This window comes from Fusarium oxysporum, chromosome 8 (assembly GCF_000149955.1).
Source record: "Fusarium oxysporum f. sp. lycopersici 4287 chromosome 8, whole genome shotgun sequence".
Classification (NCBI taxonomy): Eukaryota; Fungi; Ascomycota; class Sordariomycetes; order Hypocreales; family Nectriaceae; genus Fusarium; species Fusarium oxysporum.
Window position 1 is genome coordinate 2,213,713 of NC_030993.1, and position 27,548 is coordinate 2,241,260.

The window sequence follows — 27,548 nt, forward strand, 5'->3', positions numbered from 1 at the left end:
ATGCCCTATAGAGATATCTATCTGAACATGGCTGCAGTAGGCTACTCAGCTTAGGCGGCGCTAAGGTAGGCTCTGATAATGATTAATGATTTCATGCAAGGGATCCATTTCAAGGTGGGGTCCTGCCTGCCATGATTGCCCCTCCCCCACTACAATACAATGGCTGTTGCTGCCTGCATTAGCTCCCCTCAGGCCCTCCACTTTCAACTCCAGTGAATCACTTAACGCGTGACGCGGCGAGCTCCTTCCCATACTCCCGGTATAATCGTCCCTGAGCTCCACCTCAAAATTAGATGTGAACCTTACAGTATCAACATCTGACTTCAGCCGCTTGCAACACTCATTTGTGCACGTACGAAGAATCACGTTCTTTAACACTACTCATCTGCGATAACTGGTACTGCGGGACCGTGATAGGGATCCTGATAGGCCGGTCACCACTACCCTGCCGCCTCAAGCATCCGGAGGTCTTGCTGCGTACCCTTGGAACATTCATGGGCGGCCCCTTGCCTCCGGTGGCCTGTCGCTGTCGCTGGCCGAGAAGGTCTTGAATGCTGTCGTTGCGCCTGTGCGCTGTCTCATTCGCCTTTCTCAAGGCTGCAGCGCAAGATGGCTGACATAACCTCCATGAGTATCGAGGAGATCCAGGAGGAGCTGACAGTGCAAAAGGTTGTCTTAGAGTCCCTTTCTGAGGCAACGTATGATGGGGCTGAGGATATGAGACAAGAGGCTCACTCGGAGATCGTTCGCCTCAAGAAGCTTCTTCAAAGCTTGAAACTGAAGAAGGAGCCTGGTACTACCAGTATGTTCCACCCCTCAGCATAACCCTGGCGGCATTGTTTCTCGTTGTCTAATATCACTTGCAGCTGGTGAATCTCGTCACCACGTCCCCGAAGATCGTGTCCTTGGATCATCAACTCTAGGTACGAGACCCTCGAAAAATACTCTATGCGCATTTCATATGTGATTTCTTCTTTAGTGCCTATGCCATATCTTAGCACTCAAGTTCTTCTGACTGGATCTTCCAACTTCATGTGTTACTCGCCAATCCCTGATTTTATCACTCAATCGACCTACAACCAAGAGCATCAAGCTGACTTTTTTCCAGAGGATGGTGAGCCTGAAGCATCAAAAGCCATGCAATCTCCATCACGACACGGTGCCTGGCGTTTACCTGACCGAAAGAGGGGTGCCGACTCAGCTCGCCTCTCCTTCCATGACAATCATGCGAAAACACGCCGTATTTCCCCTGAAGAGAATACCTTCTCGACTACCTTGGCCTACGGCAATGCTGACGACCACGTCGACTTCATAGACCTTACTGGGTAAAGTTGCTTGGTAGCATACTGTCTCCTCCACTGCTGACGGAAGAACACCAGGGACGATGATGACATAGGGTCCGACTTCATCGCTGAACAAATTAAGGCCGAGGAGAGACAAAAGCAGGAATGGGCAGATCAACAGCTCGCGAGACAACTTTCGAGTCAAGGCCCTTCCAATCAACTTCCAGGCTCACAATCTTCTCAAAATAACGCCTTTACACGACTCATGAACAGTCAGCCTGCCCTTTCTACCACACTTGATGACACAGACGACGACCTCTTTCGGATCCCTGGCGCTTATGATGCGCGCTGGGATGATTCTTCAGGCGCCGGGCCAGCTTTCAACATACCTCAAAGGCGAATAGTCCCTCAGTACATACCTATGGCAACTTCCCCGAACCACAATGCCATCAAGGACGACCCGGATCTTATCTTCGCAGGATCCGTTACTCGCCAAATACCAAGTCCTTCTGGTCGTCCAATCCTGGCTTCCGGCATGAACTACCCAGACCTGAGTAGGCGTCATCCTGGTGCGCCTCGTGCTGGCGTCTGGCCTAAATATCACAGCTCACCTGGTTCTTCGTCAAATTCATCAGAACTCGCCAATTTGACCAGATGGAGTAACGGAATTGACTTCGTGAGCGGGCTAGATGCCGATGGCAGGCCAATAAACCCCCATTTGATGAGTTACGCGAGAGAAGCGGACAGTTTCCATACGCCTCAGCTAGACCAAGGAGAACTTGATGCTCTCCTGAAAAATATCTCTGCTGATATGGATCTTCCCAAGGCAGGTCTAGGTGAGGCACCAGAAGGGTTGAAGAGACCCCTGTATCCTCATCAGGACATTGCTCTAGCCTGGATGAAGAAAATGGAATCAGGGACAAACAAAGGTGGTATTCTTGCTGATGACATGGGGCTTGGGAAGACGATTTCAACACTTTCGCTCCTCTTGGACCGCCGGGCACCCACAAGGCCAAAGGTGCGTATCTCCGATTGACAAACAAGTTAGTGTACTAAGATGTTAGACAAACCTCATCGTCGCCCCTGTGGCTCTCCTACGTCAATGGGAAGAAGAGATTGCCACCAAGACCAAACCAACACACCGGCTCTCGGTATATGTTCATCACGGCAAAAAGGCCTCGATTGATGAGTTACTTAGATATGACGTGGTGCTGACTACATATGGTACGGTTGCACAAGAGCTCAAGCGATTTGAAAAGATTGTGGAGGATCATAATGAAAGGGGAGGAAACATCAACTGGAACGACACGACCATCAGTTCCAAACTATCACTTCTGCACCCGGTCAAGGCCCAATTTTACCGTGTCATTCTTGATGAGGCACAATGCATTAAGAACAAGGACACAAAGGGTGCCAAAGCTTGCACCCAACTGAAATCGATCCACCGGTGGTGTCTGACAGGAACACCCATGATGAATGGGATCATAGAACTGTACTCTCTTGTCAAGTTCCTGAGGATCAAACCGTACTCGAAGTGGGAAGAGTTCCGACAGGTATGCCAATCAGTCTTCGATGCCAGTTTATCGCTAATGCTCAGTCAGGGATTTGGTGTTCTATTTGGCCGCAATGGAGACCCTAAACACGTGGCCATGGATAAGTTACAAGCACTTCTCAAAGCCATCATGCTCCGGCGTAAGAAAAGCTCAAAGCTTAACGGTAAGCCTATCCTTGTGCTCCCTGAGAAGACGGAAGAAATCGTCTATGCCGAACTATCACCTGAGGAGCGCGATTTCTATTCGCAGCTTGAAAAGCATGCCAGGGTCCAATTCAGCAAATATCTCCGTGAGGGGACGGTCAGTAAGAACTACTCCAACATTCTTGTTCTCTTGCTTCGCTTGCGCCAGGCTTGTTGCCATCCACATCTCAATCTGGATGTCGACGAAGCGGCCCCTTCGTCTATCCCAGATGAAGATAAGAAACAGCTCGTCAAAGAATTGGATCAAGCTATAGTGGATAGGATCAAGGAGGTCGAGGCATTCGAATGTCCTATCTGCTATGATGCCGTTCAATGCCCCAGCTTTTTTATTCCCTGCGGCCATGATAGCTGCAGTGAATGCCTTGTTCGGATTGTAGAGAGCGCTTCGGCGGTTAATTTGCAGGAAGGAAGTGAAAGCAGCCGGGCTAAGTGCCCCGTCTGTCGCGGCCAATTCGACCCTGCCAAGTGTTTTTCCTATGAAACCTTTCGGGAGGTGCACATGCCGGAAACCGTCAAGAAAGAATCCGGTATGGAACCAGCTGACGATGAATCTGACTCGGGCGACGACTCAGAAACAGGGTCAGAGTCAGACTACGAGTCAGATGATGAGGTAGACAAAAAGGGTAATCTCAAAGGTTTCATCGTTAACGACGAACTTTCGGTTGAGGACGAAAAGGTATCAGTCAAGAAACAGCGCAAAGGAAAGGGGAAACGGAAGGACAAGGGGAAGGGAAAGTCATTGGATGTCAAGCCTGCCATGCTTAAGACCTTGCGCAAGGAGGCTTACAAGAACCGCGAGGCGTTCAAAAAGTACATGCGTTATCTGCGCAAAACTTGGGAACCCGCTGCAAAGGTCACGGAATGCATGAATCTCATCAAGCAGATCGAGGAAACCGGCGAGAAGACCATCATCTTTTCTCAGTGGACCTTGTTGTTGGATCTGCTACAGGTCGCCATGTCACATGAGAAAATGGCTAAACCAGAGAGATATGACGGTTCAATGTCAGCAACTCTTCGCAATGTTGCAGCTCAGAATTTCCGCGAGCGAAAGGACACCAAGGTTATGCTGGTTTCCCTCCGAGCTGGAAATGCAGGCCTGAACCTTACCGCTGCCTCTCGGGTCATCATTATGGATCCTTTCTGGAATCCCTATATCGAGATGCAGGCCGTCGATCGAGCCTATCGAATTGGGCAACAACAGGAGGTGAAGGTGTATCGCATTTTGACCAAGGAGACTGTCGAAGACCGAATCGTAGACTTGCAAAACAAGAAAAAAGAGATGGTTGAGGCTGCACTGGACGAGACTGCAGGCAGCAAGATTGGTCGTCTCAGCATCAACGACCTCAAGAATCTTTTCGGATTCAACCGCTAATAGATGTATATCGACCAAAAAATCGTCTGTCACGATATCAACTATCACATTGTACAGTATCAGGGGATACGACTTGCTTTTTTTAGACGTGGACGAGTTATGACAGTTACAGGGCTGAGACCTGACCATCATGGGAGCCGAACGACCACCTCGCGGCATTAATTCGACTAAGGATTTTCCTTAATGCGATCATGTGAGCAACGGGATATGGACAATGATTCACCCAAGGGATATTTTGGAGTGTGAGCTCAAGGAAAATGCTTCGCGGATGTTTGTTCACTGTTAATTGCAGGCGGTGTGCATGTTGCTCTAGGGCAAACAACCCGTAGATGAACTATGTCAACGTTAGAGAAATGATTTCAGTACATATCACATTGTTTCCGGTTGGGAGGTAAAAATGGACGTGATTGTATGTGTATTCTGGTTCACACCATGCAAAGACAACTCGTTGCTTCGTAAATAGATGTGTCCTGTCTCTATACTACACCATAGCCAGTGTAACCCTCTTGAGCACCATCAAAAGCTGGATATGTCCACCTTCCTCTCCTATCCTCTGAGCCGGAAGCGACCAAGTCTTAGAGGTTCAATTTCGAAACCTCGGTATCTATTATGTCCTGAACATATATTTTGGTAGCGTCGTCTGACCACGTCCATTCCTGGGACACCAGTTGCCCGTCAACGATGGACGTACTCTTCAAATGGAGAGCCGGCTCTTCTGTGACTGTGAAGACCATCCGACAATCCTCGTTCTTGGCGTTGAGAATGGCATTGCCCTGTATGCCTTTGGACCATGGCGGGGGAAGAATAGCGAGGTAGTGCTCGACGAGAAGGCGTGTGGTAGCAGTGCCGAGGTAATCAGCCAGTGCATTTGCATCTGGATATCCTTCCCGATATGGTGCACATGCAGCCGAAAGAGGTGAGTTCGGGGGAGTGATTACATAGTAATATGTCGCTGTAACAGGCATGAGGAATGTCCGGCCGCGGACGGTGAAGCTGACATTGGGAAGAATGGTTAGTTTGATGTTGAACTCAATGGGCTGAAGCATATTCCTAATCATGATCTGCGACGATGCAAGTTGGTTAGGTCCCTGATTCGCGGGATCTGAGTCGGTGAGAGAAATAGGGGCTGTGTGGAGGACGAAACGTGACGGAAAGCCAGCGCGCTGAAGAGACTGAACGAGGACGCCAATATGCTTGGTAACGACTTGGACGTTGTGGAGGTGCATGAGGCGAGCGATTATAGGACGGAGAAGAGCATGTGTTTGCTGGCCTCTCGATCGTGGGATGTGAGGCGGTATAGGACGAGTTCTCGTGAGCTCGTTCTGCCGATGAGCGTAGCTAAGGAGGGTATGCAGCGCAAGGGATATCGTCTCAGCGATCTGGTTATCAGGAAGATCATCATCTGAAGAAGCTTGAGGGCCAAGAGGCACCAGCTCTAAGATGACCCTTGATTTGGATGCTGGATCAATATCGCAGATGAGGCGGGAGTCGTATGGCTTGACATCGTATGCTGCAAGGGTGCGAGCTTCGCGTGTCAGTTCGTGCCATAGCTCTTGTGAGAAGATGGTATTTCGGGCTTCAAGAACACGCTCTTCCAAGGGGGCGTCAGCAGCTGTCTCAGCAGGTAAAGCAGAACGGCCGGTAACTTGACCGTCCCTTTCATATGTTACAACAACTCGCTCGGATACTCCTCCCAGCCGGCCGCAATCAAGCTGAACTGCCCCGCCATTGCCTCGCCTCATAGGTGCGAGACTATTCCTGTACTCGGGCGCAGCTATTGATCATGTTAGTACGGTCGTGCGCTGGCAAACTCGTCAGATTGAGGCATACCTTCTGAGAAACCGAATCGAACACCAAGTGTGTGCCTTTCTTGGGGCACTCTGGATATCGACCACCCGGACTTCTGGACTGCTGCAATCTCCTCCCAGTATTTACCCTCAACCGTAACTTCTTTTTCCAAGAACGCACTAGCAGCCTCAGCAGCATCCCGTGCTTTGTTTGTCTGTATGAGTGCCAGACCCAATGCGATGTTCTCCTGTTCTTGTACTTTGGCTGGAGTCACGGGCGGGTTATCAAGCCTGTCAGTGCCCAATGTACCGATGCCAACCATGTCGCGTAGGCCTTGTGAGAGAGTGACGCCAGCCTGTGTAGGGTTCTGTTTCGAGATGAGGAGGGAGAGGAAGTCGAGGGTAAGAAGAGCTGTGTTCCCTGCGGCGCTGAGAGATGTTAGTTTGCGATCATTTTCTAGGATATATTGTCCAATTCTCTGTTACGACGCGGGATTCCATACTCAAGATTCTTTAGCATTTCCATGCGCACTTCCTGGAGGTCTCTCGGCGCATCCTGGTCGTCGTCCTCGTCTTGGTCCCCATCGGCCATATCGGCATCTCTATCCAGCGCAGCCCCATACTCCGCTTCCTCTTGGGCAAGCTCTTCTCTTAGTTTGGCCTCATTTATAGCTCTGAAACCGCCAGGTTGCGCGTTGGCGCGAGCAATAAACTCTGCAATGTTCTGAGGTTTGCGATCGGCGACGGGAGATGGTCGTATAGACAGCGGTTGGTCGTCGCCACGGGCCATGATGAGTAGACTTCAGGTATCTTCCTTCGTTCCGTATAGTGTGCGTGTAATTAATGGCGATTGGGTGTATTAAAAGGTATCCAATTGCTATTCTTTGTTATAGTCGCGTTGGTGATGTTTGTCTCTGAAAGTTTCGGGCTTCTCTACTTTAGCTCCCGTTTGAGGCGACATCCATAACCGCGGGGCCAACAGCTTGAGTGGGTCCTCCAAGTACAGCTGCCTTGACCTGAAGCGAAACAATGATGGATTTCGATAACATGGATATTTTGATGCTGATATAGGTGTTTCTATCATATTTTCATAGCACGGATAGTATGAGATGGTTTTACGTATTCACCGAATGCCTCTCTCACTATGATTACTATGTTTCATGACTTGCATCAAGCCCATTTCACTTCTTATAAAATGCTAAGTAGTGGCAGAACTGGCTATGGAGCTCAAAAATCTCGAATTACAAGTTATAGTTCATCTACTCTTTCTATATATAATTCTTGTCTTAAAAGTCGGAAAACTCCTCCCACCCATATAACCAACCAAAAATAAACTCCTTTCGCCGATGCAATGCCATACTTGTAATTTCGATATTGTCTACTCGTTCTTTATGCTGCTTGAGCTACTCCACCCACCCGTATCATCTGTTCGGCGATGTCCCTCTCGTTGCAACATTCTCCATCTTCTCAGCTTCGACTGAGGGTTGTCACCCGCCATCGTAGGCATCAGATCGTCCTCAAGAATTGGTACTTCACCCAACGGGTCGAGCTGATCGATAATGTCAGAAATCTCAGTTGGTGGAATAGACTTGAAGACTGCCTGGACATCATTATGGGGTGACAGAGATGTGAACTGCCACTTGGATCGCTTGCCAGAAGCACGTCTGGACTGCATCCAAAGACGGCGTCGCTCCACAAAGCTAATGAGGAGGAGAGTTGGCATGTTGAGAGTTCGAATAAGGGCCACGTTGACAATGTGGAAGATTCGAGCGGTGGTGACAAGCTTCAGGGGTAGAAGCACCATCAGAGCCAAAATATTGAAGGGAGGGGGGTAGGCAAAGATAGAATCACTCTTGACGCCCTCGAAGGTCAAAACAGCACGTCGGAACTGAATCTCGGCGGTTTCGTCGGCCACAATCTTGGAGAAGGTGTTTGTGAGCATGGCAATGAGAATGGTCAAAAAGAGCGTGTTGCCCAGGAACGCAAAGGCAATCATCAACGCGGGACCAAGGATGATATGGAAGCGCACCGACTCCTCAATACCCTCACCATCTAGACCGAACCAAATCCAGAGCATCCATTTGCCCACAACGTACCAGCTGAACTCCTCATTGCCATCGTTGCTAGCACTAACAAGCCACTGCAAAGCGAGCAGAAAGCCGGTAAAGCACCAGGTGGCAAGGAAGGTCAGTACAGTAAAGTCCTTCATCATAGCGTGAACAGAGATAAAGACAAGGTTGTTCGGCAGTAGGTTGAAAGCAACCCGGGTCAACATGACAGGTGCTGCAATACAAAGAATCGGTAGTCCATAGCCAGAATGAAGCTGATCGAGGAGAAAGTCGTAGATGCGGAGAATAAAATAGGCACCAAAGATGGAAGCGAAAGTGATGTCGAGAAATGCCCATAGGTTCTGTGCGTGAACTGCCCAGCCGTGCTCGATAATAGCAGCCATTTTTTCGAGAAGCCAACCGAAGGTGTAAATACAAAATGCGAACTCCCACATATTAACCTCAGAATGACGAGATATCATGGTCATGACATAGAGCACCAGTAGGATGACGAAGTGAACGAGTTCGATGAGATTTCGGTTGCGAGGAACAATGAGACGGTGGTGGTTGAGAAGAGGTGCTGTCCGAGGGTCGTAAAGAGAGATAGGTCGTCGTTTATAGTGATCTGGAAGGAAATCCATAAATGAAAGGGGCGTGTAAATGATTTGACCGTTATGGACTGCGTCGACAGCTCGTTGACAGGCTGCAGAGCTGATGAAGAACTTGCTTTCAGAGACAATAGCCAACTCAAGAGCTGTGACCTTTCTCTCAGAGCCAGAAGTATCACCAGATCCAGGCCATTGGGGTCGGTTAGCTGGACGCTCCATGTGACTAGGGGCTCCTTGGAATGGATCGAAGCCCTCAACGAGGATATGCGAGAGCAGCAAAAGACCTTGTGGTCCTGGATTGTCCTCGTGGAAGCGGCGCAGGACCCGACTAGCGAGCAGCTCACATAGAATTGCACGCGCCTGGTTGACACTCTGATGAACCTCCTTAGACTGCTCTCTTAGGAAGGATACACGGTTCGCTAACAAGCAATAAACTGGCGGGGAGGGGTCAGAGAAGACTCCCAGGTGAGATTCTGCGCTTCAAACTCACCAACTGAGATATCGTCTGGATTGTAAAGTCTTTCGACCAGAGGCCTCACAACTAGAGCGTTCATCTTGGGATCTCTGAAGTGCTCCATAGTATAAGGATCATCTGATGTATATTAGATTTCATTATTTACACACGACTTAGGATGAGACTTACCAATACTCGCAAGAACTAACCGTCGGACTCTACACTCAAGGAGAGTTAGCACGCTGATTCCTCATGATAGGCGTATTATGATTCTTGGCAAGCTTATACAATGGCTCACCAAGAACATGCAGTTCTGAGCTGAAGGCAGGGATTGAGCAAGGATAAGGGCGAGTTTACCGGTGAATATTCATATACACGGGAAGCTCAGTCGTCGTCAAGTTGAGCGTCGATCTGTTGCCATCATCGAGAATTCCTTTGGCTTCGGCATCTTCGGCCACAGTGAGGAAGCCTTCATCTTCATCGTCCTCGACAGGTTTGAGCCAAGCATTTGACTGCTCAGTACTTCTGCGTACCACCATTGTGAACAGAGCAGATATTGTAGGTGTTGCACTTTGAACAAATCAAATTGAGGATCTTTAATATGAAATCCGAGACAGGTTCGACGTTGAAGAGGAAAAACAAATAAAGTTACGAGGCAAAAAGGTGAGGCTCTCGCTTTACGTATTCAAGTGAAGCCCCCCGTCTCCATTGTAATTTGGGGGTCATTATGCCCCTGAACTGCCATTCCAAAATCACGGCGACCAATAAGCGTCTGCCAGCCCCGCCACGACAGGTACGCGTCTCTGGTAGGCGAGATATTGATTGGATTGCTGTAATTGACTACGTGGATAAGCGAGCCGTACTAATCATTACGAGTTCTAGGGGACTTTTAACTATAATTATTCAGTGATCTCCATCATTTCGAGAGCGGTCAGTACCAGATTGAAGAGTTATCATTCTGCAGTTCGTTCAGCTTTTACTGGGCTGCATTATTGCATGAGAATCGCCGATGCTCATTGGAAGTTGACGCTGATACCCCTAAATCCCTTTCCCCTTCAGAGCACTGTCAGTTGCAGATCTGCAACGCTAAATCCAGGGTCCAGGGAACCAGGAATTCAATTTCTGCAACGTGCAACCCTCAGAAGTGATTTCGATAATGGAACGATCGAAGAATCTGCCTTTAAGAATTCTGGTCAAACGGCAGAATCACTAACAACTGCCGAAATAGAGCAATGCTCGTCATTTTATTCATGTCACTAACAACAACCTTCATCTAACTTAGCTCAACGAGGCTTGACTTATCAAAGCGGAATCTACCATGGCCAAATTACATACGTTCTCTTTCAGAAATTGGCTGATGGAATGGTCTAGGCCAAGGAGCAACAAACCCCTTGATACGTCTCTCCAGACTTCCAGCCTTACAAATCCCCCTCACCATACGGAGTACAGTATCATGTTTGATACATATTAGGCCTTCCTCGGAAGTGGGAGTTCAATTGCTTCAGGTGATACTCATATAGTTTGAATTTTCTGCCGCGGGCTCCTCGGGTTTCAACCACGAGAGCCTTGTTTCCGTTGCTGGTCCCGAGGCTCGGCATTGTTTGTTCTTGATCTTCTTGAGCATCTTGGGCGCTCTTTTGACATGGATTCTTACCTAAGAGGAAGTTGCCGGTTTCTTGAGCTGTGTTCCGCTTCGTGACGGGCATGTCACTTGTTTGTCCATACACAAACATCTCAGCTAGTTTAAAGGATTGAAGGATTGGGTTACACTGGACTATGGTGACAGCTCGTGGGGCCTGCCAGCAAGTTCACAGTCCCCAACTGATCCTGAATTTGCCGGGATTCTAAAAGTCTCTCGACCCGAAAGTCTCATAGTCTGAACATATACTGTATTCAACAAGGTATATTCCTTAAACGGTCACGTCCACCCCCTCACCAGTAACACCTGACCATCGCCAGGTCTTGGCTACGAACGAGCTTGAATATGGGGTAGCCTAGCAGCAACCTAGTAAATGCTTGGCTCCCAAATGGTGGCGTCTGTATGCACACAAGTTTAGACGCCAAGAGAAACCCAGAGTGGCAGTGCATGAATGCAATCAAGACTAGGAAAGCGACGACAAGAACGCGGAAACATATTGGTTCTTTACGAAATACTGTAGGTTAAGGGCAAGCCCATTGACACATGCCGCGCGACCTGTAACAAGCATTCACCTCGGCTGGTTTAGGTCAGCGGAACGTAACACAGCTGATTGACCAGCATCAAAGAGGAGACTCAGCGTCCACAGCCAATGTCAACTCGGCGATTGATCCCATCTGCAAGGCACTCCCTGAGCCTGTTTCTCTGCCCAGCATTGAAGAGTCCGGGGGAGCAGCGGAGGGAGATCCGGCCAGCGGGGTCTCAACGGTGGATCTGATATGCGTCTTGATGAATCTGGATTCAAAGAAATGATTGAGGTGTCTGTGGCGTTTTTGGTGATACATGCATTTCTTGTCAAACATGATTGCGTTCGAGGCACGTGTGTCGCCGGCAGCTCAACGAGCTCCCTGATAGGGTCCGGTGCCTCCCGGCGAGGCAAGCCGCTGTGTAATTGTTCAGAGTGTTGGGGGAAATGGCTCGAAAACATGACAGCTTTCCCTTATTTTGGAACATATTGACTTTTTGGGGTTGCATGGGTGTCTATGGCCCCCCTGGATCAGAAGGTCTTTGAGCTGGAGACATGCCATCTTCAGTTCTCCATAGGGCGAAAATGATTTAAGTGTGGCGTTTATAGTGCTAAAAGCAGTGTAAGGCACAGCATCCCGTCGCTGATCCTAGCAGTACTGTAGAAGTAGATGTACCGATCTGTTCCATGCGATGGGTTATGTTGGTTGTTGGAGGTCAATCTTGGCTTTGCAGTGCGTTCGCGGCACGACCGTATTGGACTCTGTTTGTCCTTCTCCTTCGGTTATGGAAAGGTGTAACGGTTTTTTTTTTGGTTTTTTTTTGCACGTCGGTAGTCGGTACAACAATAATAAAGTGCTGACTGCTGCTGACAATGAGTGTTCGCCGGATGGTACGGGCGAGAGGACCGGCTACTGGCTGTTAAAGATAAGTTGAGTGAGGGATAGACTGAGAATGGGGCACGCGCCAATACCAACACCAGCACCAGCCTCAACGTAACGGCCAAGCAACAGACTTTCGAGATCCGGTGATTCAACAAGGATATGGGGAGCACTGAGCGCTGGCTTAAGGATCTGCCACCTGTAGCATTAATGACGCTGGACCAATGGTTGCGCCGAAGAAGCCGAGAGCTCTGATGGTGATGACGACCATTTTTTGCCATTAACGTCTTGTCATTCATTGTCTTGAATTTCTCTCTGGTCGCAAACCTGCCAGCACAATTTCGAAGACTCCATTTGTGACGCAATCAAGACGTCCCGCCCTCTGTTTCCCCAGCAGACTTAGCGCCTTGGAGCTTCCCTGAAGCTATCCCTGCTAAGCCCAAAGGGGTATACTGCTCTGGACCCCATCTGTATCTTTTTGTACTTACCTATATGTTCCGAAATTGCTGCAAGACTTTGATTTACGAATATCTCGGCTGGTCTAAAGTTCGACATCGTATTCACCACCTTTTCTCACGTGAACTAGATTTATTGTGGAAAGTCTATATGGAGAGATTATGTGATACTCGTCCCTTTATCAGTGGCATTGGCCTTTTAACTCGCCAGAGACTTTGAAAGTCTTGTCTCAATGGCGTAGGAATCTGATCCCGCCAAGGGCCTATTATATTTACGCGAACCACTTACTTTGATCATTCATGTCTGTCAAGGGCTCAGCTTTTGATCTCCATCTTGAACAAGGTATCGTTCAGGACCATCCTCGGTCCTGTTTACGAATCCCTGTCCAGAGAGACTTTACCTCAAGGGTAAAGTGTCCAGTCCCGCTGCAAAATTCTTGTCGTATTCCAGCATTAGCTCATATTTTTGCAATCTGCAGGACACAAAGGGAAGCTCGGTATGGCAAGTCAAGGTAAAACACAGAAAAGAATGAACCAATGCATCTGGTTAGCCGAGCCTGTGTTTGAATAGATGCTAAGATAACCGCGTCAGATGGACATTGAATCAACCGAGCTTAGGATACTTGGAGGTACTTTGAGCTGCTGAACCCCTGTACAATCTCCACCTCGACCTGGCCCGGGCTTGGATGGTACTGTACCATTCAGTGCACCTCCCTGCTGTGCCGTGTCTCTCCTGCAGCAAGCGCCTCTACGTAGGTCGAGGTTGCTCACTCTAGCTCTCCCGTTGTGTTCTGTTGCTCCAATTGCTTAGGTTAATATTAAGGCAGCCAACGTTAGTGTGTGCCAACCAGATGCCGTATCTCCTTCTCCACGCCCGCGCTGCTCTCTCCTACTTCGTCTCCGTCCGTGGCTTCGTTTCCCGTCCCTTCCTCACATTAATTCCACCAGTCTCCCCCTTCATCCTTCTTTCCCTTTTTCTCCTCACTCTCAACGATACCCTCACACTCAACCCCCACTGTCGTCATCGCAGGCCATTCTGTGAAGTTGTCCTCCTTCACATTGACCATCACCTAAACCTCAACCTTCATCAGCTTCCTCGTCTACTCCGTAGCTACCGCGCATTCAAGATGACTGACTGGACAACGGGCATAATGCCGCTGCACCAGGTGCACAAGCCTCCTTTCACTATCGAGGCTCCTGGCTACGAGAAGGTCCCTGGCGAAACCATTCCTCGACGTCACCCCAAGGCCAAGGACGGCCTCATCAACTATCCTGCTCCCGATGCCAGGACCGTCTTCCAGGTCGTTGAGCGCAGCGCTCGACTCTACCCCAAACCATCATGCTGTCGGTGCCCGCAAGCTCATCAACATGCACACTGGAGAAGAAGAAGATCAAGAAGAACGTCGATGGCGAGATCCAGGAAGTCGAGAAGGAGTGGTCCTACTTCGAGTTGACTGGCTTCGAATACTTGACTTACCAACAGTACCTCCAGCGCGTTCTGCAGATCGGCTCCGGTCTACGGAAGCTGGGCTTGACCAGTGACGACAAGCTTCATATTTTCGGTACCACCAGGTATGTACAACATTGACTGGTCCTGTATCCAAGCACTGGTTTCTGACTCCACGGCGTGTAGCATCGGTTGGATCTCTACTTCCCACGCAGCTGCCTCACAGTCCATCTCAATTGTCACCGCCTACGATACACTTGGTCCCAGTGGTGTTGAGCACTCTCTCGTTCAGACCGAATGTAGCGCCATGTACGTCGATTCGCAACTCCTCAAGACTGCTTCAGAGCCTATCAAGAAGTCGTCCGTCAAAACCGTCATCGTCAACGACCGAACGATCTTTGCCAAGGGTGGTGAGCTCGAGGCCTTCAGGGCCGATCATCCTGATCTGAAGATCGTCACTCTCGAGGAACTTCGCCAGCTCGGTGAAGATAATCCCGTTGAGCCAAACCCGGCTAAGCCATCCGACCTTTACTGTATCATGTACACTTCTGGTTCCACTGGTCTGCCCAAGGGTGCTTGCATCACCCACGAAGCTCTTATTGCTGGAGGTGAGTTGATTTGTACCATCTTGCGCCCTCTTACTAATTCGTTCCTTCTTAGTCACCAGTTTGTACACCTGTGTCGAAGAATGCGTTAGCGATAAGGAATGTATTCTTGCCTACTTACCCCTCGCTCATATTTTCGAAATGGCCCTCGAAAACCTCGTTATGTACATTGGAGGAACTCTTGGATACGGAAACCCGCGAACGCTTTCCGATGCATCAATGAAGAATTGCGCTGGTGATATGCGCGAGTTCAAGCCCACTGTCATGGTTGGCGTTCCCCAAATTTGGGAGACTGTGAGGAAGGGTATCACAGCCAAGCTCGAGGCTGCCAGTCCTCTCCTCAAGAACCTCTTCTGGGGCGCCTACAACTGGAAGGCGTTCGCTTCTAAGAACAAGCTGCCTCTGGCGAGCTTGTTTGACAGCATCGTGTTTGGCAAAGTCCGTGAACTGACGGGTGGTCGTATGCGCTTCACTATGAATGGCGCCAGTGGTATTTCCGATGGTACAAAGAACTTCATTTCGTTGGTCGTTGCTCCCATGTTGGCTGGTTATGGCCTCACTGAGACCTGCGCCAATGGCTCTCTAGGCTGTCCACTTGAGTTCTCCCCCGATGCCATTGGTCCTACCCCTTGCGCTTGCGAAGTCAAGCTTGTTGCACTTCCTGAGCTGGGCTACTCAACTGAAGCCAAGGTTCCACAAGGTGAGATTTGGATCAAGGGTTTGCCAGTTATGACTAAATACTGGAACAACCCCGAGGAGACAGAAAAGGCCCTTACTCCTGACGGCTGGTTCAAGACTGGTGATATCGGAGAATTCAATGCTCAGGGTCACCTTCGAGTCTTTGACCGCGTCAAGAATCTCGTCAAGATGCAGGGCGGTGAATACATCGCCCTTGAGAAACTCGAGTCTGTGTACCGTGGTGTCCAGTCGGTGGCCAACGTTATGGTCCACGCCGATCCCGAGCACTCACGCCCTATTGCCGTTATCATGCCGAACGAGAAAGTCTTGCACGAGAAGGCCAAGGAGCTGGGTGTTGATGAGCACAACCTCCATACCGTCCACACCAACCCCAAGATGGTCAGCTTTGTTCTTAAGGATCTCCAAGGTGCTGCGAAACGTGCTGGTTTGAGCAGTATTGAGATCGTCACTGGCGTTTTGATCACCGACGAAGAGTGGACATCGGATAATGTAAGGACAATCCCAATCGCTGGCTGGCTAGAAGTTTTACTAATGTGTTTGCTCCCAGGGACTCCTCACCGCTACTCAGAAGCTGAACCGACGCAAGATCACCGAACACTTCAAGAAGGATATCGCTGCCACCCTCAAGAGCACCGGCTCGTGATTAACGATTGAATAGGTGAGATGATTTAATGGTCGAACATCTGGTTTGAAAGTCGAAAGAATGGATACCAAGAGAGAAGATGGAAAGATGTGTGTATCGACTTTTGATGCGGGTTTGTTTTCAGTGTCTGTAATTACTTTTGCGGCGTTGGCTTCATGATATCTTGAAGGGAATTTTGAACGACAATGGAACTCGGCTCCGGGCCATTTTATGGTTGCTCACCAGGCCCTACTCTTTTTCGTCGGGAATGATCTGATGTGAGCTGACATGTGATTCTGTAAATCGAACTTGGCGTGTGAGAACCATTGGCTGGCAACCATGGAAAGGTGTTCAAGACGTAGAATATTGTAACTCTTTGCCTGGCCTAGTTTACATCGGTATTAATACCAGCCATCGGCCAGAAGGTACAGTAAACAGTTGGTGTCTGAGAAACGGAACCAGCTAGTTAGGTTCTAGCTCTAAGATATGGCACATGAAAATGAAGTTACTAATGGCCATTCAAGCACATAGATCAAATCATCAATCAATTGGTATATGGATATAATAAGCATTTGCTAGAAAACAGGTGCCCCTCCTTCAAGTCATGACTCTAGGTCGAGCATATTTACCAAAAAAGAGCACGCTACCTACTCCATACAATGCCATGATAGCCAGCTAGCGAGATTTATATTCATATAAAAACGATGGGGGAACTGGAACAACAACCCATTTAGACTAGTAGCGTAGTATTGGTATAGATCAAACAGAGCTGCGCTGAAAAAAGAAGACGGGCCCTCCAGGACGTTGAAACATTCGTAGCATTTCGCGAGAGTCGGACGGATATGGGGGAGGGGGTGGAAGAGAGGTAATACAACGACGAATTCGTCCATGTCCATGGCTTCTCAGTGTTCCAGATTTCCTCTATACGCATAAAGAAAGGAACGAGGAGCCACGAGGATATATCCAACGCCCAAACCCGGCCAGAATTGTTGAGTGCAAGTAAGTGATAGGATGATAGCCTTATCGCATGCCCTTGCGACGGAAGAAGACTAGATATGGTACACGGTCGCGGCCAGACTTGAACACCTCCTCCTGGACATCATCGCGGTCTCCACTGCCAATGCGAACCTTTGTCACGCGCGAATCGTTGCAGCAGAACCAAGCGTAAGGGTCATGAGATGTAGAGTCCCGCACATACGCCAAGTAATGTCCGTTATCAGTACGACTGCCTGTATGAACAATTACAGCATAAGCCTCGTAGCGGAACGGCCCTGTGAATGCAGGGTCCATGGGATCGAATCCAGATGAAGACTCGCGAGAGCCAGGAGGGAGGAAGTAGCGTGTGAAGTCGGTGTCGTTGAAATCCCACGTGATGGGTGCCGTTGATTTGCGTAAATCCGAGGAATCATGTTGGTAGTGGAAGCGCCGGAAGACGACACAGAGCAAGGATGGAAAGCGAGCAAAGGAGAGACTCTGTTGAGCCCGAGTAGGGTGGCGGCAGTGGTCGCAATGGAAATCGTTAATGATGTTCCCTGATGTATACTGGTCGAGAACCTGCTCGAGAGTCATGCCACGCCCCATTCCCACTGTGACAGGAACAACATCAATAGGGTTGAACTGATAAGTACGGGTGTGGCATTCGAAGCACTCGACGGTTGATAGCTCGAGACCGCGCCAGTAGCGGTCGACAATAGAACGATTGTATTCGAGGTGATTTTGCCAGTACTGGACGGCAGCCTTCACAAGAGACTGGTGCTTAGTATCTGGCTGGGCAGCAGTGCCCTTTCGATCTCGGCGTGTATTAGTCTCGTCGTGCAGGTGAGTGATCACGAAAGACATGAACTCCTGGGCATCTTGCTGCTGACTCCCACCAAACTGCTCGATGCTTCGGCTTTGGGTACAAACGTGATGCGAGTAGTTCTATAGTTCTGTTAGCTTGGTTCTTCTTGTCTGAAAGTTTGTGATTAACTTACCATGAGCGTCTGGGCCATCATGACCTGAAATTTGCCTGAACTCATCCAGTGGAACAGGTTTGAGATAATACGAATCATGAGCTGCGGCTGCTCAATCTTCTCATCATCTTTCATTGGCGCCTTGTATTTGCTGACCCATTCCGAGTTTGCCAGTTCTCTTCCAAACTCAGGTGAAGCGAGCAGGCTCTGCAGTGTGCTGTTGGCATAGCACCAGTTGTTGGGATTGTTGAGCCCAGTGTAGAATTTGGCCGAATCCCCTGTGGACTGGTGCTCCACGGCCTTCATAGTTGGCGCTCTTGAAGGACGAGCCGGAACGAGTGCGTTATTGTTGCCATAAAGCTCGTTCTCGTCCCTCCCTTCGGTGAGGCCGCTGTAGCTTCGTCGCGGTAAAGCGGGAGCTGGTCTTGTGGGTGGTGAGGGCAAGTCTGTGTAGAGGTCAACCTTGTGAGATAGCCCGTAAACGGGGCGATTCCGGGGCTTCTCTTCCGGAGAAGTCATAGACTCTTGTTCCAAAGACACTGGCGGGAATCTTCGAAGGAAGTCTTCTGTAGTACGTGTGAAGTTGGGTGATGATGCTGTCTGCATATCGTCGTCGTTTTTGAGTGTCTCTTGCCACACCTTGACTTCGTCAGGCTTGAGAGGCTTGGCGATATATTTTGACCTCCGTCGCTCGATAGCTGATAACCGGCTTCGATTGCGCTCCAAGTGCACAGTTTTGTTCGTTGTTGAAGTAGTCGAGCCCAGAGATGCCGGCCCCATCAAGTCAACCCAAGCATCAAGACCTCCCTTAAGAATCTTGGGCGTGTTTTTGAGCTCCTTCATAAAATTGAAGTGAACTAAAGCTCGATGGAGTGATATAATTACCAAGTCGTCAGAATTCCGTGGGTGTTCGGGAATTTCTTCAGAGTCTTGATCATAGAAGACCACCAGGTCGTAGGTATGCCGTTGTTCGAAAAGCGATTGTTCCTGGTTAGGGGAGAGAATCAAGCTCTCAGAAATCTCATCTGCAGAGAGGTTATCCCTGAGCAGGATGCTAGGCTCAATACAAATTGTTGACGACGACATGATATGGCCTTCGTTAAAATCATCCCTCATGCGAATGTCTATTATCAAAATACCCCCTTTAGCTTTCATAGCTTGGTACAATTCCTCCGGAGAAATGGCATCGCCTTCTGGAATCTTTACAGAGCCATTGAGATTGCTCGGGGGAACCGGAGGAATAGAGTTGTTCGAATAGCTTTGCGTAGGAACAAAATAGTCTGTTTGTGACTGTGATGAGCCCGTGGGAGTTCCGGGTATCGAAACGGTGGAGGCTGTGCGATACATGCTACGAGGTGTGCTCGAAGGCGGTCTTGTTACTTCTCCTGAAATGCTTCCACGAGCAGGGCTGTAGATGGCATCTGGCATCTTGGGTAGAGTCGGCACACTGGTGTCAATACCAACCTTGGGCGGCCGAGGCGGGGGCATCTCTCTAGGACCCATCGGCTTTGGGAGTGTTATTTGATGTGTCTTGATGCGTGGATCTTGACCTGGTGAAGGTTGCGGGCCTCTCAGGTTGGCAAACCTGGTAGCGAGATCTTGGACGCCATTAATGGATGCTCTTTGAGCACCGGGCTTGATGGCATTCCCATGGAGAGATTGAGGTTTCGGTTGAATTGCTGGTTTTGCTCGAGCAGGAGAACCATTTGTGTCATGCCCATCAAATCGATGCTTTGAGGGTGATATGGGCCTTTCGACGGTCGATTTTGATGGCGTATGTGGCCGACTTCCTCCTTGGGACGAGTTCGGTCGAACAGTCCGTGGTTGCACACCAGATCGCTTGTTATCCGCAATAATGTCGGCCTTGATCTTGGCATATATATGGTCCTGCTGGCTGATCTTGGTGAGTAGATTGTTATGAGCTTTTACAAAATCGCCGTGGCTCGTTTTGAGATCATGATATTCGGGATGGTTGGTGATGAATTGGACGGCGATTATGGATGCTCGTATATATTCGTTCAGAGCGATGGCCGGTCTGCGAAACTCCCGAGCGATCTCGGCTTGCTTAAATGATGCCTCGGCCGATTCCAGCAGTTTCCTAACAGACACGTTCCGGTCGAGGTTCCGCGCAGCGAGAACATCGTCAATGTGAGGAATTGGAGCCTTCGAAGGAGATTCGCCTCCTCGATTGCCGCCTGGTATTGAGCCATGGTTGAATGCGCCGGGGCTGCCCAAGGAGTGTGAGCCTGCGGTGGCCACACTGCTTGCGCGCGAGTGTCCTAGAGAGGCCATGATGCCTTGCTCAGTGTTCTGAAGTCGTTATACCGGAAAGTCTTGGTCGGTAGGTTCGAGTTCGAGAATCGAAGATAATTGTAGTGTTCAAGTTGTGAAATTAGGGTTTGGCGGCGAAAGGTTGCAATGAATTATCTGTGACAACGACGACAGAGCCGCAGAGTGGCGGAGTATTGAAATATAAGGGTCAACAGCACCTCGACCGAGTAGAGATGGCATCAATGTGCAGCATCTTAAAGGATCGCGCGAGTAAACATCACAAACAAAGGCTCCTCCCGAACAAGAACCATGGGACGCCGAACGAGAGGGGTTGTACTGTTGGGAGAATGAACTTGGTATAAAGGATGGTTGTTCATGGGTGACTTGGATGCCATGAGGTGAGGTGTTAGTAGTCGCGGGGAATAAGGTACCCATGAGAACATCTGGGGTACTTGATAGGCCACCTGATCAGCCGCAAGGAGTAAGTACTGTTTACCGCTCTTTCGTACCAAAGCTAAGGGACCTTACTCTGTTCGAGGTCGCTCATGCACCTGAGCCACGTACGCCACACAGTACGTCGTCATTCTCCCACAGAACAAGAGCTTAGCGTGACCGCGTGCCAGCGCTGACGACAGTCCAGGCGTTCTACAGTGGGGTTTTAGGCTGCCTCGAAGTGCACTGCTGTGGAATCAATGCTCATCCCAGCCAATCACAGCTCTCATAACCTTACTTAATGAGGCACCTTTCTGCGTCAGATTCTCAATCGCCGTGCCCAGACAGAGGCTGGGGTTAACGAGAGCCTAGAACATGGAAGCTTCGTAGGTACAGACTGAACCTCCATCAGACATTAACATCAACAGCAACAACTGCCTCATCGAACATCTCGACCTTGTGCGTCGCTACCTCAGAGACCTCGATACTGATACCTCTTGTTCTGATTCACTTGGTCAACTGAGCGCAGTACCCCTCCTCTTTGCTGATCGCTGTAGCCAAAGCCAAGATGATGAGTTGGTGGTCGTCCTCCGCCAATACGGCCCTGGACGAACAGATCGAGAAGGCCACAAGCAGTAGCCTGTATGTCGCCAGACAGCCTACGCCCTGGTAAACTCAGCTAACAATGGTTTCAGCGAAGATATTGCCCTTAACCTCGAAATCTCCGATGTCATCAGATCCAAGACGGTCGCGCCGAAAGAGGCAATGCGCTCCCTGAAGAAGCGCATCGGCAACAGAAACCCCAATACACAGTTGAGCGCTTTAAACGTATGAATCCTATCGATCTGATAACAATTACCAAAGCTGACTTATTTCAGCTTACCGATACTTGCGTTAAAAATGGCGGTTCACATTTCCTTGCAGAAGTCGCATCGCGAGAGTTTATGGATAACCTTGTTTCGCTTCTTCAGGCTGTAGGAGGCGGTGCTGTCAATTCTGACGTGAAAACCAAAATCCTTGAGCTTATACAATCTTGGGCGGGTGCTACTGAAGGTCGTTACGAGCTTTCGTACATCGGTGAGGTTTATCGGACCCTGCAACGCGATGGATACCAGTTCCCTCCCAAGATATCCGTGGCCAGCAGCATGATTGACAGTAGCGCTGTAAGTACTACTCTCGCCATAGTTATGTAATGGAGACAACTAACGATATCATCAGCCTCCGGAATGGACCGACTCCGACGTATGCATGAGATGTCGAACACCATTTACCTTTACAAACCGAAAGCATCATTGCCGAAACTGCGGCAACTGTTTTGACCAGCAGTGTTCGGCCAAGGTTGTCGCTCTCCCACACCTGGGAATCATGACGCCCGTACGAGTCGATGATGGCTGTTATGCGAAACTTACCAACAAGGGACATAAGATTCCCAACCCATCGCTCGATCGATCGCCGACATATCCCCATAAGACACGAAGCACATCCGCCATGCAGCCCCGAAACGCTCGAGTTGATGATGGATTTGACGAAGATCTGAAGAAGGCGTTGGCAATGAGCCTAGAAGAAGTTAAGACCCATTCTCACGGCTATGCTGGACCTGCTCAGACTTCTTATGCAACCAATGGTGACGCTTCGGCAGCCAAACAAGCAGAGGAGGACGATGCTGACCTCAAGGCCGCCATCGCTGCCTCTCTGGCTGATATGGAGGAGCAGAAGAAGAGGCATGCTGCGGCGCTCAAGGAACAGACGTCCAGCTCTATGGACGCTTCTGCTACCACCAACTTTGTTCTCCCCAAGAACGATTATGAATTGACTCCTGTGGAGGCAGAGAACATCAACTTGTTCTCAACGCTGGTGGACCGGCTTCAGACTCAGCCGCCAGGAACCATTTTGCGAGAGCCACAGATCCAGGAGCTCTATGATAGCATCGGTACATTACGGCCCAAGCTGGCAAGAACTTACGGAGAGACTATGAGCAAGCATGGTGAGTATTCCTTCACTGCTGAAGGAATGGAGATACTAATCCAGCCTCAGATACACTTCTTGATCTTCATGCGAAACTCTCTACGGTTGTTCGATATTATGATCGTATGCTAGAGGATCGACTTTCTAAGGCCTACAGCCAACAGAACCTTGGGGGATATAACTTACCGCCGCCACGCCAGGCTGCTGGGCCGTATCCTTCCATTCCTTCCCAGATGCCCAGCAACCCTGCTGGTGCAGAGAGCTTTTATACAGGTCAACAACGAGCCAGTTACCAGGCGCCTCAACACCAGCACTACCAACAGCCACCACCTCATGCAACACCTCAGCCTCAATATCCTTCTTACGGATCCGCGCCGGAAGCACAGCACGGCCAATACCCTCCTCCTCAGCAGGTGCAACGGACCGATAGTTGGCAAAACAGGGCGCCCTCAGCACCTCAAGATCCGTACCAGCAGCAGCAACAGCAGCCGCAAAAACCTAACGATCCCAACCTGCAAACACAAAACCCACAACAGCCACAGGCTCCAAATGCCAGTGACCCCAATGCTTCATACTACTTTACACCCCAGCAGCCTCAGCAGACCCCTCTAGGACCATCTGCACCAGGATCTGCACCTGATGCTAATCAGTCACCATACCCTAACTTGCAGCAACCTTCCCAATATCCTGGGGGATCAGTGTCTGCTCCCTCGCAGCCAACTCCTGGCCAAGCGCCCGCCCAGGTTGCGCAACCAGCCCAGCCTGTACAGACACCTCAGCAGCCTGTGCAGTCCCCTCATATGCAACATGCCCAGCCGCCTCAACCATCTCAGCCTCAGCCGCCCCAACCAACCCAGCAAGCACCTCCCCCACAGCAGCAAGCATACTGGCAGCCATCTATGCCCCAGTCACACCAACAACCGCCTGTCGCACCGCAGAACTGGGCATACGGTGGTTACACGCAAGATTCATTCCCTTCAGTACCACAACAGGAGCCCGTCAAACAGCCCGTCAAGGAGGAGGCTCTCATTGAGTTCTAGATTTGGAGATGGACGGCATCATTGGTGTGTTATATCTGGTGTTTGACTACTATAGTTGGTCAGACAGTGGCGTTCATCGGGTTGTCAGTTTTAGAAGATCAGAATGGATGTACTCTCGGGCATGTGATCGGGCGTAATCATGTGTGCTGGAAGTTAGGATGCTGAAACTGTGATACCTTTACCTGCTTTGGCGCAACATGCACATATCCTCGTGAAATGGAATCCGTAAAGAGGGATAATAGGCCATCAGCATGGCTTAATTGTTTGTATAGACGCGACTAACCCAATTATGTCCACATTGTCATCTTCTGACTCCCTTTCCTGGTGGATCAACAATTTCTGGAATCATCTGCTGTTGTAGTCAACAAGCCGAGTCGGAGTATACAAATCAAGTAATCGAAGCGAGCCAGCATCAAACATTCCGTGACGGCGGTGTAAGCTACTGCAGGTTGGAGACCAATCGGCGTTCAACGGCCGCGCACGCCGCTCACCTTGAATGGTGGGCTCCGCTGACGAAGCCGGACCCGGAGATCATGACACCGGCTTTGGCGGGGCTACCACGGGCGGAGGAGGGGCATTGAGTCATAGCTTCTTACAAACATGATTTTATTTCCTCGTCTTGTTTTCGTACGAATCATTGTTCTGGCTTTCAAATAGAACCAATTTCTCCTTCAGTTTGCTATTAGACATCATCTTTATCACTATCTCATCCGAGATATCATATATCACTCACTCAAATCTCACTCACTCTTTACATCAGCATCATAATGGCTCCAACTATTCACCTCGTTCGTCACGCTCAAGGCTTCCACAACCTCTCGATCGAGAATGAGCAAATACAAGACCCAGATTTGACTCCCCTTGGCGAGGAGCAATGCGCTGCACTCCGCAAGGAGTTCCCTCACCATGACAAGCTTACAAAGCTTTTTGCCTCACCTATGCGCCGTACCGTGTATACCTGTCTCCACGCCTTCGGAACTGATGAGCTCAAGCCCATCGTCGCACTTCCAGTATTTCAGGAGGTCTCCGCCAACCCCTGCGATACTGGTTCGCCTGTAGCCAAGGTCCAGGCTGAGTTTGAGGGAATCGCCGACTACTCGAACGTAGAGGAGTCGTGGACTGATAAGGGTCCTGAGAGCGAGTATGAGCCTACGCTTGAGAAGCTCACGGCGCGTGGCCTCAAGGCCAGAAAAATGTTGAGAGATCGTGTTAGTGGCGACGAGCACATTGTTGTCGTCTCCCATGGAGGATTCTTGCATTTCTTGACAGATGACTGGTACGGTGTGCCTGAAGGAAGAGGTGAGTAGTAGCCCCTGAGACGCCATGGTTTATTCGCTCTCTGACCATGACTTATAGCTACCGGTTGGTCAAACTGTGAATATCGGTCATACCAGTTTGCCGACCCTACCAGCAAAGATGATGATGCTGCACTCCTCGAGACTGAAGAGAGCTGGCAGCGACGCCAAGGAAATACAAAGCCTCCTACTCTGACAGAGCTTCGACAGGTCAAATCTGCTGCGCAGAAACAAATGGCTCCTTACCTGAATCTTATAATGCCAAACTAGATACCCGAAGACTCTGTTATGACTGGCTGAGATAGCGCATGGAGAGATTTCCTTTCATAACACATAGCCCATCGTCAGCCGGCCTGAAGGCTAAACAAGTATAGCCTTGGTTCTCGGAAGATTAATCTCTGGCTTCTGCATATCTAAAGGCCATTAGAGAATTTCCGGCTGCTTCAGGGTATATTGAATGTTTCTGGTGTCTGTACTCCTTCATAGAGGATCGCTAGGGTAATTCTAGACATACGAATAGAAGACTTTAGAAGAACAATAATGAAATTAGTTCTCATGGTAAACCATTCATTTTATAGCAACGGGACGTGACGTTGTTGTCTATATCCCACAAAATCGATAACTATCATCGTCATAGCAAACTCCGTCATATCCCACTCTAATTCCCATATGAACTCCCTGGTTCGTCCAGATCATGTCTCCCAAGCACATCCATAGCCCCCTGGATTTCCTTCCAGGTTGTGGGACGGATCTCCAGCACTGCAATGCCCCAACCGATCTCTGACCTTGGATCCGATCGCAACTTGCATCGACAAAAACACTTCATACGTGATGCTTGCGCCTTCAGTAGCTCCTGAGCCGTGCAGTCAAGTGGACTCCCGACCGCCTAAGCCAGAAGTGCCCCGTTTATATAAGGCGGGCTATTTTTGAGCAGGCTTTGAAATCGAAAATACTGTTTCTTGTAGAAGTTCTCGCGGCTTGAATAGATGACTCGGGCGAAGAGTTCAAAGGTAACGTCAGGTTGATTTCGGAACATTTGAGTTTTCGCATCTACAAGTTCTTGGAGATCGAAGAACGTTTTGAAGGGTTTCAGCAAAACTTTTCCTGTAAATATTACTGAGCTCTGGCTATTTGTGGGTGCTGATGATTGAGATTGCGAAAAGATCAATGTTTTTCGTCTAGCAATCGGCGATTCATGTTCGGGGGCTTTGCTCCCGTTCACAGTTGTAAAATCGACTGTCGATCCAGGTTTTGTCTCATTGCGGGTGTGTTTTTGGACGTTGCTCCAGTCTATGCCTTCATTCAAAGGTGTATATCCGACGTTGCCCTCTGGTATATCAGCTATTGGACGCGGTGAAGAGTATTGTAATAGCGGGTCATACTCGTCCGCTGATCTCGAGTTACCGCTCCATGTACGCAGAACGCTCGATGGCGGTTGTTGAGGCTCTTCCTAGGTTTCTTCCTCCAGAAACTCCGCCAAAGCATCCTGGTCTGACTGTTTCAGAGCAAATTCATCACGGTCGACTAAAAGCGGTGACGTTCCTGACTTGTCAATAGAATTGGGTCCAGTGAGGCTCTCAAAGATTTGATCGAACTCTGGATCATCATAAGGGTCGTCATAAGGGTCTTGGGGTTCTCGCGGAGAGGGGTCCAACGAGGTGTATGAAGAAGCGATTGTGTCGGCGTTGGTCGATTGATGATTATCAACAAGGGTAAAACTAGACCCTGGAGTTTGGGCAACGTCACTATAGGTGAGCTGTAGAGGTGATTTGTCGATGGAAATGCGTTGACGTTTGATGTTACCCACGTTAGAGCCCTGGCTCTGGGATAAGTGACGTTTCAATGACTGGTCCGGAGGATTGGGCCTGATCGACATATGTAAGAACTAGGAATGAAATCATAAAGCCGGGACGATCGCATTTAACTCACATTGATAGTTGACGATTGTCGTTTGGTTGCATATTGACTGGAGTCAGTCCCGCCTTTGAAGAAAAGCGTGTAACGTCATTGGGTTCATGAGCCATAGCGTTGTGTCATAGCCATGTCCAGGAGTGGATTTGCTGAAATGTGGATGCTCTCAGAGGTCAGAGGCTCTAAAGTGACGTGAAGAAGTGACGTTTATTCCCACGCAGAAATAAGGGTCCAGAGCCGCTGAAATTTCCAGAATCTCGATGCACTTGCGATCTTCCAATACGTGCATCGACGAAGTCTCGATCATGATCAGCCACTTCCCGTGCGGCTCAGAGCACGCACTTGCCTCATCTGTGACGTGTAACGCCACTATTTTCAAAACCGGTTTAATCCCACGGGCGATTATGTCCGGAGGAAGGAGTGAAGGAGAGAAGAAGCAACATATTGCGGAACCCTTTGAAAGGCCAGTAAAAATTGAAAAGCAAGGGCAGTGAAGAAAATGCA

General features: G+C 49.5%; 10 protein-coding genes across 22 annotated transcripts; 4 read left to right on the top strand and 6 right to left on the bottom strand.

The window, feature by feature from the left end:
• The first annotated feature begins 200 nt into the window (after window positions 1–200).
• On the top strand, window positions 201–6,193 carry FOXG_18538 (uncharacterized protein). 5 transcript variants are annotated; one of them, XM_018398656.1, is made up of 6 exons: window positions 201–802; window positions 867–923; window positions 1,109–1,325; window positions 1,380–2,301; window positions 2,348–2,836; window positions 2,885–6,193. In XM_018398656.1, exons 1-6 carry the CDS (start codon window positions 610–612, stop codon window positions 4,409–4,411), a joined length of 3,405 nt encoding a protein of 1,134 aa, XP_018237441.1. In that variant the 5' UTR covers window positions 201–609; the 3' UTR covers window positions 4,412–6,193. The 5 variants fall into 5 exon arrangements, with proteins under 5 accessions (XP_018237441.1, XP_018237444.1, XP_018237443.1 ...); XM_018398659.1 differs by having other exon boundaries at window positions 1,109–2,301; XM_018398658.1 differs by lacking the exon at window positions 201–802 and having other exon boundaries at window positions 809–923.
• On the bottom strand, window positions 3,258–7,123 carry FOXG_03352 (uncharacterized protein). Its single transcript, XM_018381037.1, has 3 exons — window positions 6,702–7,123; window positions 6,242–6,627; window positions 3,258–6,185 (listed from the first exon to the last, which is right to left on the bottom strand). The coding sequence occupies exons 1-3, from the start codon at window positions 6,986–6,988 to the stop codon at window positions 4,987–4,989; spliced, it is 1,872 nt and encodes a 623-aa protein (XP_018237446.1). The 5' UTR covers window positions 6,989–7,123; the 3' UTR covers window positions 3,258–4,986.
• Window positions 7,124–7,372: 249 nt separating this feature from the next.
• On the bottom strand, window positions 7,373–9,974 carry FOXG_03353 (uncharacterized protein). Of its 5 annotated transcripts, none has more exons than XM_018381038.1 (4): window positions 9,666–9,974; window positions 9,498–9,526; window positions 9,345–9,446; window positions 7,373–9,288 (listed from the first exon to the last, which is right to left on the bottom strand). In XM_018381038.1, the coding sequence occupies exons 1-4, from the start codon at window positions 9,845–9,847 to the stop codon at window positions 7,577–7,579; spliced, it is 2,025 nt and encodes a 674-aa protein (XP_018237447.1). In that variant the 5' UTR covers window positions 9,848–9,974; the 3' UTR covers window positions 7,373–7,576. The 5 variants fall into 5 exon arrangements, with proteins under 5 accessions (XP_018237447.1, XP_018237449.1, XP_018237451.1 ...); XM_018381040.1 differs by having other exon boundaries at window positions 9,498–9,531; XM_018381042.1 differs by having other exon boundaries at window positions 7,373–9,446.
• A 1,625-nt stretch (window positions 9,975–11,599) lies between these two features.
• On the bottom strand, window positions 11,600–11,932 carry FOXG_18539 (uncharacterized protein; the record flags this gene model as incomplete). Its single annotated transcript, XM_018398661.1, has 1 exon — window positions 11,600–11,932. The coding sequence occupies one exon, from the start codon at window positions 11,930–11,932 to the stop codon at window positions 11,600–11,602; it is 333 nt and encodes a 110-aa protein (XP_018237452.1).
• Window positions 11,933–12,380: 448 nt separating this feature from the next.
• FOXG_18540 (uncharacterized protein) lies at window positions 12,381–12,704 on the bottom strand (the record flags this gene model as incomplete). Its single annotated transcript, XM_018398662.1, has 2 exons — window positions 12,381–12,542; window positions 12,678–12,704. 2 exons carry the CDS (start codon window positions 12,702–12,704, stop codon window positions 12,381–12,383), a joined length of 189 nt encoding a protein of 62 aa, XP_018237453.1.
• Window positions 12,705–13,179: 475 nt separating this feature from the next.
• Window positions 13,180–16,748, top strand: FOXG_03354 (uncharacterized protein). Of its 4 annotated transcripts, XM_018381044.1 has the most exons (4): window positions 13,355–14,377; window positions 14,439–14,860; window positions 14,913–16,045; window positions 16,104–16,748. In XM_018381044.1, the coding sequence occupies exons 1-4, from the start codon at window positions 14,145–14,147 to the stop codon at window positions 16,197–16,199; spliced, it is 1,884 nt and encodes a 627-aa protein (XP_018237455.1). In that variant the 5' UTR covers window positions 13,355–14,144; the 3' UTR covers window positions 16,200–16,748. The 4 variants fall into 4 exon arrangements, with proteins under 4 accessions (XP_018237457.1, XP_018237456.1, XP_018237455.1 ...); XM_018381046.1 differs by having other exon boundaries at window positions 13,180–14,860; window positions 16,104–16,703; XM_018381043.1 differs by having other exon boundaries at window positions 14,913–16,703.
• FOXG_03355 (uncharacterized protein) lies at window positions 16,695–20,791 on the bottom strand. The gene is made up of 2 exons (XM_018381047.1): window positions 18,152–20,791; window positions 16,695–18,098 (listed from the first exon to the last, which is right to left on the bottom strand). The coding sequence occupies exons 1-2, from the start codon at window positions 20,420–20,422 to the stop codon at window positions 17,199–17,201; spliced, it is 3,171 nt and encodes a 1,056-aa protein (XP_018237458.1). The 5' UTR covers window positions 20,423–20,791; the 3' UTR covers window positions 16,695–17,198.
• Window positions 20,792–21,194: 403 nt separating this feature from the next.
• FOXG_03356 (uncharacterized protein) lies at window positions 21,195–24,204 on the top strand. The gene is made up of 5 exons (XM_018381048.1): window positions 21,195–21,475; window positions 21,529–21,661; window positions 21,712–21,996; window positions 22,052–22,817; window positions 22,868–24,204. Exons 1-5 carry the CDS (start codon window positions 21,402–21,404, stop codon window positions 23,836–23,838), a joined length of 2,229 nt encoding a protein of 742 aa, XP_018237459.1. The 5' UTR covers window positions 21,195–21,401; the 3' UTR covers window positions 23,839–24,204.
• A 120-nt stretch (window positions 24,205–24,324) lies between these two features.
• FOXG_03357 (uncharacterized protein) lies at window positions 24,325–26,889 on the top strand. The gene is made up of 2 exons (XM_018381049.1): window positions 24,325–25,137; window positions 25,195–26,889. Exons 1-2 carry the CDS (start codon window positions 24,606–24,608, stop codon window positions 25,401–25,403), a joined length of 741 nt encoding a protein of 246 aa, XP_018237460.1. The 5' UTR covers window positions 24,325–24,605; the 3' UTR covers window positions 25,404–26,889.
• On the bottom strand, window positions 25,658–27,548 carry FOXG_03358 (uncharacterized protein). 2 transcript variants are annotated; one of them, XM_018381051.1, is made up of 3 exons: window positions 27,063–27,499; window positions 26,516–26,998; window positions 25,684–26,460 (listed from the first exon to the last, which is right to left on the bottom strand). In XM_018381051.1, exons 1-2 carry the CDS (start codon window positions 27,155–27,157, stop codon window positions 26,584–26,586), a joined length of 510 nt encoding a protein of 169 aa, XP_018237462.1. In that variant the 5' UTR covers window positions 27,158–27,499; the 3' UTR covers window positions 25,684–26,460; window positions 26,516–26,583. The 2 variants fall into 2 exon arrangements, with proteins under 2 accessions (XP_018237461.1, XP_018237462.1); XM_018381050.1 differs by having other exon boundaries at window positions 25,658–26,998; window positions 27,063–27,548.

Excerpts from the sequence above, each read along its gene's own strand:
- FOXG_18538 (XM_018398656.1), top strand. The coding sequence starts at position 610 with ATGGCTGACATAACCTCCATGAGTATCGAGGAGATCCAGGAGGAGCTG. Across the intron at positions 1,326-1,379 it reads GACTTCATAGACCTTACTGG|GGACGATGATGACATAGGGT; the intron begins GTAAAGTTGCTT and ends GAAGAACACCAG. Across the intron at positions 2,302-2,347 it reads GGGCACCCACAAGGCCAAAG|ACAAACCTCATCGTCGCCCC; the intron begins GTGCGTATCTCC and ends CTAAGATGTTAG.
- FOXG_03354 (XM_018381043.1), top strand. The coding sequence starts at position 14,145 with ATGCTGTCGGTGCCCGCAAGCTCATCAACATGCACACTGGAGAAGAAG. Across the intron at positions 14,378-14,438 it reads CATATTTTCGGTACCACCAG|CATCGGTTGGATCTCTACTT; the intron begins GTATGTACAACA and ends CACGGCGTGTAG. Across the intron at positions 14,861-14,912 it reads CGAAGCTCTTATTGCTGGAG|TCACCAGTTTGTACACCTGT; the intron begins GTGAGTTGATTT and ends GTTCCTTCTTAG.
- FOXG_03355 (XM_018381047.1), bottom strand. The coding sequence starts at position 20,422 with ATGGCCTCTCTAGGACACTCGCGCGCAAGCAGTGTGGCCACCGCAGGC. Across the intron at positions 18,099-18,151 it reads TGATGGCCCAGACGCTCATG|AACTACTCGCATCACGTTTG; the intron begins GTAAGTTAATCA and ends ACAGAACTATAG.
- FOXG_03356 (XM_018381048.1), top strand. The coding sequence starts at position 21,402 with ATGATGAGTTGGTGGTCGTCCTCCGCCAATACGGCCCTGGACGAACAG. Across the intron at positions 21,476-21,528 it reads AAGGCCACAAGCAGTAGCCT|CGAAGATATTGCCCTTAACC; the intron begins GTATGTCGCCAG and ends CAATGGTTTCAG. Across the intron at positions 21,997-22,051 it reads GCATGATTGACAGTAGCGCT|CCTCCGGAATGGACCGACTC; the intron begins GTAAGTACTACT and ends CGATATCATCAG.
- FOXG_03352 (XM_018381037.1), bottom strand. The coding sequence starts at position 6,988 with ATGGCCCGTGGCGACGACCAACCGCTGTCTATACGACCATCTCCCGTC. Across the intron at positions 6,628-6,701 it reads GAAATGCTAAAGAATCTTGA|CGCCGCAGGGAACACAGCTC; the intron begins GTATGGAATCCC and ends AACATCTCTCAG. Across the intron at positions 6,186-6,241 it reads TCGATTCGGTTTCTCAGAAG|CTGCGCCCGAGTACAGGAAT; the intron begins GTATGCCTCAAT and ends CATGATCAATAG.
- FOXG_03357 (XM_018381049.1), top strand. The coding sequence starts at position 24,606 with ATGGCTCCAACTATTCACCTCGTTCGTCACGCTCAAGGCTTCCACAAC. Across the intron at positions 25,138-25,194 it reads CGGTGTGCCTGAAGGAAGAG|CTACCGGTTGGTCAAACTGT; the intron begins GTGAGTAGTAGC and ends CATGACTTATAG.
- FOXG_03353 (XM_018381038.1), bottom strand. The coding sequence starts at position 9,847 with ATGGTGGTACGCAGAAGTACTGAGCAGTCAAATGCTTGGCTCAAACCT. Across the intron at positions 9,527-9,665 it reads GTGTATATGAATATTCACCG|AGTCCGACGGTTAGTTCTTG; the intron begins GTAAACTCGCCC and ends CCTTGAGTGTAG. Across the intron at positions 9,447-9,497 it reads GTTAGTTCTTGCGAGTATTG|ATGATCCTTATACTATGGAG; the intron begins GTAAGTCTCATC and ends AATATACATCAG.
- FOXG_03358 (XM_018381050.1), bottom strand. The coding sequence starts at position 27,157 with ATGGCTCATGAACCCAATGACGTTACACGCTTTTCTTCAAAGGCGGGA. Across the intron at positions 26,999-27,062 it reads GACAATCGTCAACTATCAAT|GCCCAATCCTCCGGACCAGT; the intron begins GTGAGTTAAATG and ends TATGTCGATCAG.